Source organism: Dasypus novemcinctus, chromosome 4, assembly GCF_030445035.2.
Source record: "Dasypus novemcinctus isolate mDasNov1 chromosome 4, mDasNov1.1.hap2, whole genome shotgun sequence".
NCBI lineage: Eukaryota > Metazoa > Chordata > Mammalia > Cingulata > Dasypodidae > Dasypus > Dasypus novemcinctus.
In genome coordinates this window covers 71493101-71505430 of record NC_080676.1, presented here as the reverse complement: position 1 = coordinate 71505430, position 12330 = coordinate 71493101, and the positions used below count along the sequence as shown (strand labels likewise).

General features: G+C 40.3%; 1 protein-coding gene and 1 non-coding gene across 2 annotated transcripts in view; both read left to right on the top strand.

Annotated features, from left to right (window-relative positions):
* The first annotated feature begins 3667 nt into the window (after positions 1 to 3667).
* APOD (apolipoprotein D) overlaps positions 3668 to 12330 on the top strand; it is a 29094-nt gene continuing 20431 nt past the window's right edge. Inside the window, exons 1-2 of the mRNA XM_004465905.3 lie at positions 3668 to 3841; positions 7220 to 7369. Of these exons, the coding sequence (XP_004465962.1) occupies positions 7247 to 7369 (123 nt within the window). The 5' untranslated portion in view covers positions 3668 to 3841; positions 7220 to 7246. The remainder of the gene's footprint in view (positions 3842 to 7219; positions 7370 to 12330) is intronic.
* LOC111765935 (U6 spliceosomal RNA) lies at positions 8851 to 8954 on the top strand. Its single transcript, XR_002798134.1, has one exon. It is a non-coding gene; the product is annotated as a U6 spliceosomal RNA (small nuclear RNA).

Sequence of the window (12330 nt, the reverse complement as noted above, 5' to 3'; positions counted from 1 at the left end):
TCCTTTTTATCATTCAGACCTCAGCTGAAATGTCAGTACTCAGAAAGGCCCTTCCTGACCATTAAATTGAAGTAGCCAGCCAGTCACTTCTTACCATGTAACCATGTTCTCTTACAGATATTTTCCTATCTCCTCTAGGAGGTAAGCTCCACAAGAGTTGGGGCTTTGTCTTTCTTCTTTGCCACTATATCTGCAGGGCTTAGATAACAGTGGCAAATGTCTGAGCATGCTAGAGCTTGATATATGTTGCTGAGTGATTGAATGAATGGACAATTGAATTAGTAACGGAGCTAGTTTTTCAGTACTCTTTCTTCCATGCCATATCAAGTTGCTGTTTTAACCAGTTGGATTACTTTCTTTCTGTTCACCAGATGCTTTGGCACCATTTAAACTTCAACTGGTTCCAGTTCCTGGTGATAAAGGAAAAGTCCACAAGGACAGGCAGAAGAGGAAAGGAAGCATCTGAATAAATCATTAAGTATATAATAATCCCTTCAAGAACGGAGAATTTATCATTTTATTTCATTCAATCATCCACCCAATAAAATTTAATAAACTCTTACCATTACCAGGCATTATGTTAGGTACCAAGGATGAAAAGATAAACCTACTCTGCAGGATTTGACAGTTTCCAAAAGGAGACAGGAGCCTTATGGCAATTTCTAAAACAGTGTGATGAGCCTGACGACAGACTTAACATGTGCCGTGCAAGCACAAAGCAAGAGAATGGGAAATACTGCAGGGAGTGGGGTAAGAATCCAGGAAGACATTCCAGAGAGTGAGACATCTAAGCTGAATTCCAAGAGTGAATATGCACTGTTGAAGATTCTTAGTCTTGGTTTTCACATGAAAAGTAAAGATTTGTTCCTTTTTTATTGCAACAGATAAAAAAATCTCCTTAGAAGAGCATTAAAGGATGACTCAGGTAGTTGAAAGTCCCACTTATTTAGAAATAGAGAAGTTTTTCATCAGGGAAATTTTTAAAAGGCAAGCTTTTTCTCTATTTCTTGCCACAAAGAATCTGCCAAAATAAATTCATGGTCTCTGTGGGTCTTATAGTGAAAGCTATTGAAGTAATCACCTATATGATGAAAGATCACTGGACTAAAAATTAGTTTCCTGCAGAGCCCCAGGCAGTCTCCTTAAAGAAATGTATGTCAGATGAAAGTTTTGCAGTAGGTGAAAAATAAGGTAGATCTATGTGTGTTGATATAGGGAGGTACATTGCTACATGAGAAAAGCAAGTTTCAGAACACTAGATATTGTTACTGTTGTTGTTTTGTTGTTATTATGTTAGGATCTATAGACAAAACACCTAGAAAAATAAATTCAGATGTCGTACTAGTAATCTCTGGGTGGGGAATTGGGGGGCTTACACATTCTTTGAGTCCCTCATTTTGGTACTAAAATTGTTTACAACAAATGTATATTATTTGGGGATTAAAAAATAAAGAATTGCTTTGAACACAGGTCTGATTTTCTGATTAAGAACTTGTGATTGACTCTACATTTCAGAAACACATGAATTTTATCATTTGCCAATGTTATTTCTCTCATGTCGTGACTCCTGGATTAAGTACATTCAGCTCCACAGCTATTTCGCTGCTGAGAGATAAAATACATAGATCAGTTTCCACATTTGGAAGACCAGCAACATTCTCTTGGGGAGAACTGTGCAAACTATTAAGAATAGAGGGAGGGAAGAAGACTTGGCTCAATGGATAGAGCGTCCGCCTACCACAAGGGAGGTCTGTGGTTCAAACCCAGGACCTCCTTGACCCATGTGGAGACTTGGCTCAACGGACAGAGCGTCCGCCTACCACATGGGAGGTCCGTGGTTCAAACCCCGGGCCTCCTTGACCCATGTGGAGACGGCCTACACACAGTGCTGATGCACACAAGGAGAGCCCTGCCATGCAGGGGTGTCCCCCGCGTAGGGGAGCCCCACGTGCAAGAAGCACACCCCATTAGGAGAGCCGCCCAGCGCGAAAGAAAGTCCAGCCTACCCAGGAGTGGCGCTGCACACACGAAGAGCTGATGCAACAAGATGACACAACAAAAAGAGACACAGATTACCGGTGCTGCTGACAAGAATACAAGCAGACACAGAAGAACACACAGTGAATGGACACAGGGTGCAGACAACTGGGGGGGGGGAGGGGGAGAGAAATAAATTTTAAAAATTAATCTTTTTAAAAAATTTTTAAAAAAAGAATAGAGGGAAATACTCTTTTTATACAGTTGAGAGACTTCGTGTGTTTCTTCAATGGCAGGCAATTCTCAGTGACAAATATAATGCAGGTGAGGAAAACAAGATTACAGGCTAGTATTTTCCCAGGAAAACAATTACAAAAGCAGTATCTTGAATATTACCTATAGTTCCTTTCCTACATCTTAGGATACCCACTAAATTCTTTGGATTCATTCAATTATATTTATTGAGTACTTATTATGTGGGGGGTAAAAGTGAGGAAATGAGAGAAAATCCTTGCTTTCATGGATCTTATATCCTAATGGGGAAAACATAATAAGTAAGACATTATATAAATTAATCATATCATTTCAGGTAAAGATATAATAAAAGCAGATAAAATGATAGTGGCAAGAGAGCTATTTTTGAAGGGTCGGGAAGGCCTTTCAAAGAAAGTGACATTTGCGCAGGAGCTAGGAGTGAAGGAGGGAGCCCTGCAGAGTTCTGGAGGGAATGCATTTCAGGCAAGTACTGCAAGAGCCCATGCCCTGAACAGGAAAAAGAATTCTTTATTTTTTCAAAGAATAAAGAATATCCTAAAAAAAGAACTCTCAAAGATTGGTATGTTCAGGATTCATTGCTGCTGTTTTTGTTTTTTTAAATAGTTATGAGGCCCAGTGCTGAAAATTCTCTTCCTTGCTTACGAATTTGAGAATGAAATTCATACAGGAAGCCAAGTTTATGAGGGTATACTATCTTCTCTACATGTCACTTAAAAATACTCCAATCTATCACAAAAGCATAGAATCCCATTCCCAAGGGTCAGAGCTGTTCATTCACAAGGAGAGATGAGGAGGTCTTAACTAAAAGTAAACATTATCCCACAAGCAATAATGGGCTGCCGAGGACGAGGCTGTGCAGCCAGGAGGGCCATGGAAGGTACAGAGAAGAGCTGCAGAAGACACCTTTGGCTTTCTCAGCTTTGGGCCCCAACTGTTACAGAACTGGTATCTCCCTATACAATCAAGTCTGGGTGACAGAAATGACCATGCTTTCTTCAGAAAGCTGCAACTGAGACTCAGAGAAGCGGGCGGCTTGCCCAGGGTCATATGCAAAGCTGACTCTGATTCCTAATGCCTCCCTCTGTTGACAGAGCTGCCTTCCAGGCCAGGGACCACATGGAGGAAGGCCACACTCCAGGTCAGGAAATGGGACTGTTGATTTTTCATTTACACAAAAATGAAAAATAAATACCAAATTTCAAAAATATATTGCAATTCATCATGTTGGAGCATAAAGTGAATTCTGACTGAGAAAATTAAACTAGAAAATCCATGTAGCAAAAAAGATGTTTTGAGTGAAAATGCATTTTGTCCTTCTCTCACACACACAATATCTCATTGTTTCTTCTTCAGGGAGCAGCTGTGAAGGAAAGTGGGGGAAGGGGGTGAATAAAACATCCCATCTTTGTGTTTCATACAGAGCTAAGCTTTTAGATCATCCTTCCTGAACTGTAGGGGGTGTGGCATGTATTAAAATTAAACACCAATGAAGCTTATAAAATAACTTGGGAGAAGCCAGCCACAGAGACGGACATCTCAAATTTTGGATGACTTTGCATGTGGAAACTGCCTTCATCTTGATAAAAAGGTATGTAGTTTTAACTTTCATTTATGACAAATAACATTTAAAATGGATACCATCTTAACTTTCCATTGCCCCTTTCAGCTAAAAATAGTATTGACCACTATTGAGGGCTGGGCCAGTAGCTCTACAGATGTGGTCTCATTTTCCACACAACCACCTTCCAAGGTAGGCATTATTAGTTCCATTTTTCAGGTGAGGACATTGAGGTTCAGATATGCTCAGAACCAGGTCTAAAATAAGATCACCAACTACTGCCCAAGTCAGAGTGCAAACCCAGTGTTGACTTACCCTCAAGTCTTCTTCTTGCATATTGCCATCCCCTACCAAATGAAACAACAAAAAGTTCTCCAGCGCTAATGCTGGACTATTTGAATTCTCAGGGAGTTGCTGTCCAGCTGTGCATCACAGTAAAATTAACTGAAAGTTAACTGGAATGAAGTGTGGAGATGCATGGAAAAACATGGCAGAAAAGTATTTTCTTCAGAAAGTATGTTTTCTTGTTAGATTCAATGGCTAAATGGGTTTTAAGACCCATTCAATTGTGGACATGTATTTTGTTTTATCATGTGAAATCTAGAAATCTGGTCCTTAATATTCTGCAGCTCAGGGACTCTGTCCTACTTTTCTTTGTGTCCTGAATGCAGGACGGTGGTATGGGTAACAGGACAGGCTGTCACCTGGCTTCCCCTTGTCAAATTAATTTAACCTCATGAAGCATAAAGAGCACATCAGTGTGTTGTGAAGATTAATTGCACAGCACATGTCAAGCACAGAGGACAGTGCTTCTCCATAGGCAAGCTCATGTGACTATGGGATTCTCAGAGTCAATGCCTGGTCCAGGGGATGTGCCATATTAGAATTATTTTAAAATTATTTAATATTCAGTTAAATATTTAAATTACATCTATTTAATTATTTAAAAACCTCCTTTCTCATTAGGACAATCTCCCCAGTGGTATCAAAAAAGGAAGAGGGAGTGAATGGGGGTCAAGCGGTTGAGTGTCTACCTACCACACGAGAGGTCCTGGGTTTGGCTCCTGGTGCTTTCTGAAAAACAAAACAAAGCAAAAACAAAACAAACAATAAGCAAAATAAATGAGATAACCAACTCAGGGAAGCTGATGTGGCTCAATGGTTGAGTACCAGCATCCTACATACAAGGTCCCTGGTTCAATCCTTGGTCCCCAATACTTAAAACAAACACACACACACACACACAAGAGAAGAGGATGAAAAACATGTTATATATAATCCATATTTTACCCAAGGTCATAGGTATACACATTAATCACAGGCTCAATAATTATTGGGTGAATTAGAATGAAAAATAGTGTCTACCATCAACCCTCTTTCACAAGGAGTTCTAGCAGCAGGAATAAAACTACTGTAACATGGAGGCATCTTTGGAAGAGATGCATTCAAGGGGGATTAACTTTGCTCTGGAATCCTCCTACAGAGCTAAAGAAAATGTCTCAGCCCACAGAGAACATTTTGCACTAAGACACTTGTCAGAGTAAGATGTGGAACTGACTTTTGTAGTAACTGTCATGTGGCAAAGTGAGACTCCTCAGGTTGCAGAGGTGGGTGTTTGTTGAAAGTTGCCAAAGGTGGGATGCAAGAGGCAGCATGGTGCAGGGCTACTGCAGACTGGAGAGCAATAGATGGGGCCAAGTCCGGCTCTGTATATTTGTGAGGCAAGGGTTGGACAGATGACCTCTAGGGTCCCGTCCAGTTTGGGAGTCATGTGGAATATGCATAATGTGTGACCACTCTTTGAACCTAGATCCTCTGGGCAAGGTTCTTATCTTGGGACCTACCTAGGGCTAAGAGTAGAGCTCCAGGTTCTAAGAATCTCTTGAAAATGTCTGTACAATTTTCCTGAGTATAGGTTGGGTTTCTGCAAATCTATAATTCCCAAAAAAGGCCAAAAGACAGGTGTTATTTATTGGTGGTGGGAACTGATAGGAAATGGAGCCTCAAGGACTAAGGAAAGTGGTCCAACCACAGTCTTGTTTAAAGGGGCCTCAGCAACCACACCCTCCCCTACCACCCTCAGCTGGCAGCTTTTACTCATTATGTAACTGTTCTTTTTAAAACCAGGCAAGAAATCCTGCAGAAGAAAAGCTATTGATTATTAAAGGTTATTTGGAGGTTTAGAGACTCATAATAAAGTGGTTATAATTATTCCTTTTATGACACATCCTTTTAAATGCTCATATCTGAGAACATTTTGTTTGCACTGACTCAGTCATGTACATCACAGGGAGATAGGCAAAGAGATGGAAATAACTCGTGGGCAGCTACAGGCAAGGAGTCACAAGGAAGGGAACAAACTGAAAGCTAATCAGGGAAAGAAGCAGGGGAGTAGCCCAGGATGCCCACTCCCCACAAACTGTGCTACAGCCTAGCACCCCCAGCCCCTCTGCCCCTCCTCAAAGCCAGCTCCCACTGCCAAAGGGTCCTTTGGGTTGAAATCCTTGTTGCACAGTTACTTATCAGCTACAAGCCCTTCTCTAGTTAAGTGCACATCATCTATGAAAAATACCCCAGTAGAATATAAATGAAAAAGGAATTCATTAAATACTTATTCTGTATCAGGCACTGCTCTAAGTGCTCTCTCTCTATTATCTCATTTAATTCTCACAAATTATTGTCATTAGGATTGTTATTCCCACTTAATAGACAAGGAAACTAAGGCATAAGTTGGACACAGTTGTACTTAATATGTGGCAGAACCAGAATTTGAAACTGGTCAGGGTGATACAGGGTCCAACACACTGCTCCCTGTTAAGGTTTCCAGGCCTGTTCTTGGGTTGTTAGAACAGCCGAACAAGATAGACCAGGAGCAGGGGAGGAGTACGGGGTCCGGAAAGTTATTTCCCTTGTGCGAATCTCAGGGCATTAAACGCTGCACATACTTTCATTTTTGTTTTCCTCTCATGGTACACAGGAAGGCTTCAGTCTTCCCTTTGCCTATCCCCCCACGCTGTTCCCATTCATTCAACAAGCATCCACTGAGCCTGACGCTGCAAGGTTCTGTGGGTGATTCACTGGAGACTCAGATGCACTGCCCATCCTTGAGAAAGGTGGGAAGAAGGTACAAAATAAAGACAAGACGCTATTAGACCAGGTGGAGCATGTGCTGACAGAGGTGCAAAGTCTCAGGAGAGATAAAACAAGTCCTCCTTGGAGAGCGACAGGAAGGCATGGCAGAGGAGAAGACCTGGCACCCTGAAGGATAAGTGGTTGGTCCAGGCGGGCTGCATGGGAGAACTGCGTGCCTGCAGAAGGACCAGTGAGCACAGAAATCTTTGTCAGGTGACTGCACATCCTCTCCTCAGGAGGCTTAGAGCGACTCCACCTTGCTTTGCTTTTCTCCAGGTTCCATCTCCAAGCGCCCAGCCCGAGATGGTGATGATGCTGTTGCTGCTTCCCGCACTGGCTGGCCTCTTCCGTGTGGCAGAGGGACAAGAATTCCATCTTGGGAAATGCCCGAATCCGCCAGTGCAGGAGAATTTTGACATTAATAAGGTGTGCTAAAACACTAGTCATTTGTTTTGATAGCGCCCATTTGAATAAGCACCCTAGAAAGTTCCGTTTTATTATTCTGCTTTAATCTTCACTGTAAGCCTATGGCAAGTACTTACCTTATTCTGGATTGCCCCAAAGCAGACTCTGAGATAAGGGTGGGGGCAGATAGATTTGGGAAGACCATCCCAGGAAGTGAGAGTGGGCATGTGTAGGAGGTGAGACAGAGAGGCAGGTTACTCTGTGAACAGGGTACAGTTCTGCCAGGGACCCTGTGAGGAAATGTGCAGAAAGCACCTCAGATTGTCCCACCACAGGCAAGGCCCTTGGACAGAGGAGACAAACAGGGTTTGAGGTGGGCAGCTGCAGTGTGTGTGAGAATTGTCCACTGTGACTGAGGTGAACTGTTACAGTATTATTATCCCCATTCTATAGATAAAGAAACTGAACGTCAAAGAGCTTGTAACCTACCCAAGTTACACAGCTAGGAAATGCAGAATGAAAATCAAAACCAGGCTTCTCTGAAACAAAGGACACATAAGGGTTACTCTAACAGGGCCTAAAGGGACCAGAACTTCCCAAGGAGCTTTCTTGTTACCCACACTAGAAAGGTGTCTGTATAACCAGCTCCCATATATAGCCTTTCTTCCTGGGATCAGGTCCTGCCTTATTGTATGTATGTGTGGCAGGGAAGAGATAACAGCAGAAAGAGGCAGCTGCCGAGGTAACAGGACTCAGAGGTTCCCACTGCTGCTAACTCACGCCTGGAATCTCTCCCTAGTAAAACCAGCCTGGATCTCTTTTAAGAAGCAATACTCTGGAAGTAACTAACACTGAAGTTATCAATCACTCACACCTCATTGTGAATGAGTGTTGTAATGCCTCAGGGGATGGGGTTAGGCAGAAGTGTGAGGAAAGAGAGTTTGAAGCCTGAGGGGGATAGGGAAGAAGAAACATCAGAAACACAGAGAGAACTCACACAAAGGAGGTAAGAAGGGGAGATTTACTATACTGAAGTCTACCTCAACTTGCTCCACTAATTTTTCAGGGCTGACCCCTTTACTCAAGTCATCTTGGTAGACCACAGAGGCTTTACAGAAAAGATCCAGGAACTGTGACTTACATTTCATATTTTGGGTAAAAACCTCTAGACATTTTGGAAAAGTATAATTGATCTGCACTTATAAGACTCCTACAAGAATTAAAGCAAGTTTTTAAAAATTCCAGCTTTATGACATATAATTCACATACCATACAATTCATCCATTTAAAGTGTACAATTCAATGTTTTTTAGTATATTCAGAGAGTTGTGCAAACCATCACAATCAATTTTAGAACATTTTCTTCACCCCCTAAAAGCAAGCCGTCACTGTTAACAATCACTCCTCATTTCCTTCCAACCCTCCCAGCCCTAGGCAAACACTAACCTATTTTCTGTCCCTGTAGATTTGCCTGTTCTGTACATTTCATAGAAAAGGAACCAGTGCTTGCTTTGGCAGCACATACACTACAAGTGGAATGATACAGAGATTAGCATGGTCCCTGCACAAGGATGACATGCAAATTCTTGAAGTGTTCCATATTTTTATATCAGAAGGTGCAAATTGTATAGTTACAGTAGGCAAAAGGGTAGCTTCCTGGCCCTTCTTCAAAAACACGTTTTTCACAGATTTTTAAGACACTGAATATCTTTTATTAAAAAATAAAAAGCAAAGGAAAAATAAAAAAGAAATGGAACCATACAATATGTGGCCTTTTGTGATGGGCTTCTTTTACTTATAATATTTTCAAGGCTCACCCATGTTGTAACATGCATCAGTACTTCATTCTGTTTTATTGCTAAATAATACTCCATTGTATGGATTACAGCATATTCTATTTATCCATTCATCATTTGGCTTCTTTCCCCTTTGGGGGATATTATGAATAATACTGTTATGAACATTCATGTACAGGTTTTTATGTGGACATATGTTATCAGTTCTCTTGGCTATGTACCTAGGAGTAGAATTGCAGGGTTATATAGTAACTGCATGTTTAACCTTTTACGAAACTGCCAGACTGTTTTCCAAAGCAGCCGCATCATTTTACATTTCCACCAGCAGTATATGAGGGTTCCAGTTTCTCCATAGCCTCACCAACACGTTATTGCCTGCCTTCTTTATTATAGTCATCCTAGTGGCTATTAAGTGGTATCGCATTTCCTTGATGGTTAGAGATGTTGAGCATCTTTTCATGTGCTTATTGGCCATTTGTATACCTTCTTTGGTGAAATGTCTATCCAGATCCTTTGTCCACTTTTTAATTGGATTGCCTTTTTATTACTGCGATATGAGTTTTTTATATATTCTAGATATTAGTCCCTTATCAGATATATGATTTTCAAATATTTTCTCTCATTCCATGGGTTGACTTTTCACTTTATTAATGTGTCCTCTGAAGCACAAATATTTTTTTATTTTGATGAAATTCAACTTTACTTTTTCTTTCCTTGAGCTTTTGGTGTCAAGTGTAAGAAACCATTGCCTGATCCAAAGTCACTAAGATTTACTCCTACATTTTCTTCTAAGAGTTTTATAATTTAAGTCTTTGACCTATTTTGATTAAATTTTGTATGTAGTATGATATAGGGATCTCAACTTCATTCTTTCACATGAGGCTATCAAGTTGTTTCTTCACCATTTGTTGAAAAGACTATTCTTTCCCCATTAAATAGTCTTGGCACTTTTGTTAAAAAATACTTGGTCATAAATATGGTTTTATTCTGGACTCTCAATTCTTTCCCATTGATCTATATGTATATCTTTATGTCAGTACTATACAGTCTTGATTATTACAACTTTGTACTAAGTTTTGAAATCAGGAATTACAACCCAGCTTTGTTCTTCTTTTCCAAGATTGCTTTGGCTATTCTGGATCACTTGCATTTCCTCTGAATTTTAGGAGCACCTTGTCAATTTCTGCAAAGAAGCAAGCTGAGATTTTTTTTTTTAAGGCGGTACCAGGGATTGAACCCAGGACCTTGTACATGGGAAGCAGGTGCTCAACCACTGAGCTACATCTGCTCCCCAATGAGTGATGGTTGTTTGTTTGCTTTTAGGAGGTACTGGGGATCAAACCTTGGACCTTGTACATGGGAAGCAGATGTTCAACCACTTGAGCTACATCCACTCCTTATGAGATTTTGATAGAGACTGCATTGACTCTGTAGGTCAATTTAGGGTTATTACCATTTTAACAATATTAAGTCTTCCTATCCATGAACATAGGATATCTTTCCATTTATTTAAGTCTCCTTTAATTTCTTTCAACAATATTTTGTAGTATAAGATTTGCACTTTTTTGGTAAATTCATTCCTAAGTATTTTATTCTTTATACCATTATAAATGGGGCTGTTTTCTTAATTTCATTTTCTGGTTATTCCTTGCAAGTATATAGAAATACATTTGATGCTTTGTATATTGATTTTGTATCCTTCAACCTTGTTGAACTTGTTTTTTAGCAGATTCTCAGGATTTTCTATATCCTGTCATCTGCAAATAGAGATAGTTTTACTTACTCCTTTCCAGGACTCTTTTTAAACTGCATTCTCCCTATATGGATAGAGAAATTGAGACCCAGAATTATTAAGCGGACTTTAAAAAATAATAATCAGACCATGATGGAAAATCAATCTTTGATCTCTAAGTTGCCTATTTTCTGTGAATCATGCTTCCTTACCTTTTTTTTTTTAAGATTTAGTTTTTATTTATTTCTCTCTGCCCCTCCCCCCAAGTTGTCTGCTCTGTGTGTTTCCATTCGCTGTGCATTCTTCATTCTTCTGTGTCTGCTTGTATACTTGTCAGCTGCACCAGGAATCTGTGTCTCTTTTTTTGCTGCATCATCTTGCTGTGTCAGCTCTCCATATGTGCAGCACCACTCCTGGGCAGGCTGCACTTTTTTCACGCGGGATGGCTCTCCTGACGGGACGCACGCCTAGTCTGTGGGGCTCCCCTATGCAGGGGACACCCCTGCATGGCACAGCACTCCTTGCACTCATCACTACTGTGCATGGGCCAGCTTACCACATGGGTCAGGAGGCCCTGGGTTTGAACCCTGGACCTCCCATGTGGTAGGCAGATGCTCTATCTGTTGAGCCAAATCTGCTTCCCACTTCCTTAATTTTAATTGTGAAGCACTAAAGTCACTTTAACAATAACAGAACTATTCATTTTTGAGGATGCCTATGAAACCAGTTGACCTTTAGCCCTATTTTTTGGTGCTTTAAATGAATATTAATTTCAGTGATTTTATTTGAGATTATGCTTTAACAAACAAGTAGAAAAATTTAGGGTCATAAATGTGGGAGTATGTATGAGCAGAGAGCCATGTGACTGAGGCAATACTGCCACCTGGTTGCAGTATGCTCCCTTTTTAAGTTCTGCTTTTTTGAAGGTGAGTGCATCTCTCTGATTTTGTACTGCTATAAGTACTTTTTAAAAATTTTTATTGAAGTATCTCATTCATACATGAATATATATAAACAATAAATGTATAGTAAAATTTGTGAATTTACAAAAAAACAAACATGCATATCATCATGAAATGCTCCCATATATCTCCCCACTACCAACACTTTGCATTGTTGTGAAACATTTGGTACAAACTATGAAAGAGCATTGTCAAAATAATACTATTAACTATAGCCCATATCTTACTTTTGGTGTACTTTCCCTCAGACTACCCAATTAGTAACATTCTATATCAGTATTATATATTTGTTATCGTTCAGGAAAATGTTCTCCTATTTGTCCTGTTAACCACAGTTCATCATCCATCACTGTTTCCCTGTGTTATAGAGTTCCATGCTTTGTAAAAGCCATTCAAAGTGTTCACTCAGTGACTCTCATTTTCATCACAGAGTTGTGCTGTCATCATCTTAGTCAATTTTAGAAAGTTTTCATTACTCCAAAAGGAAAAACC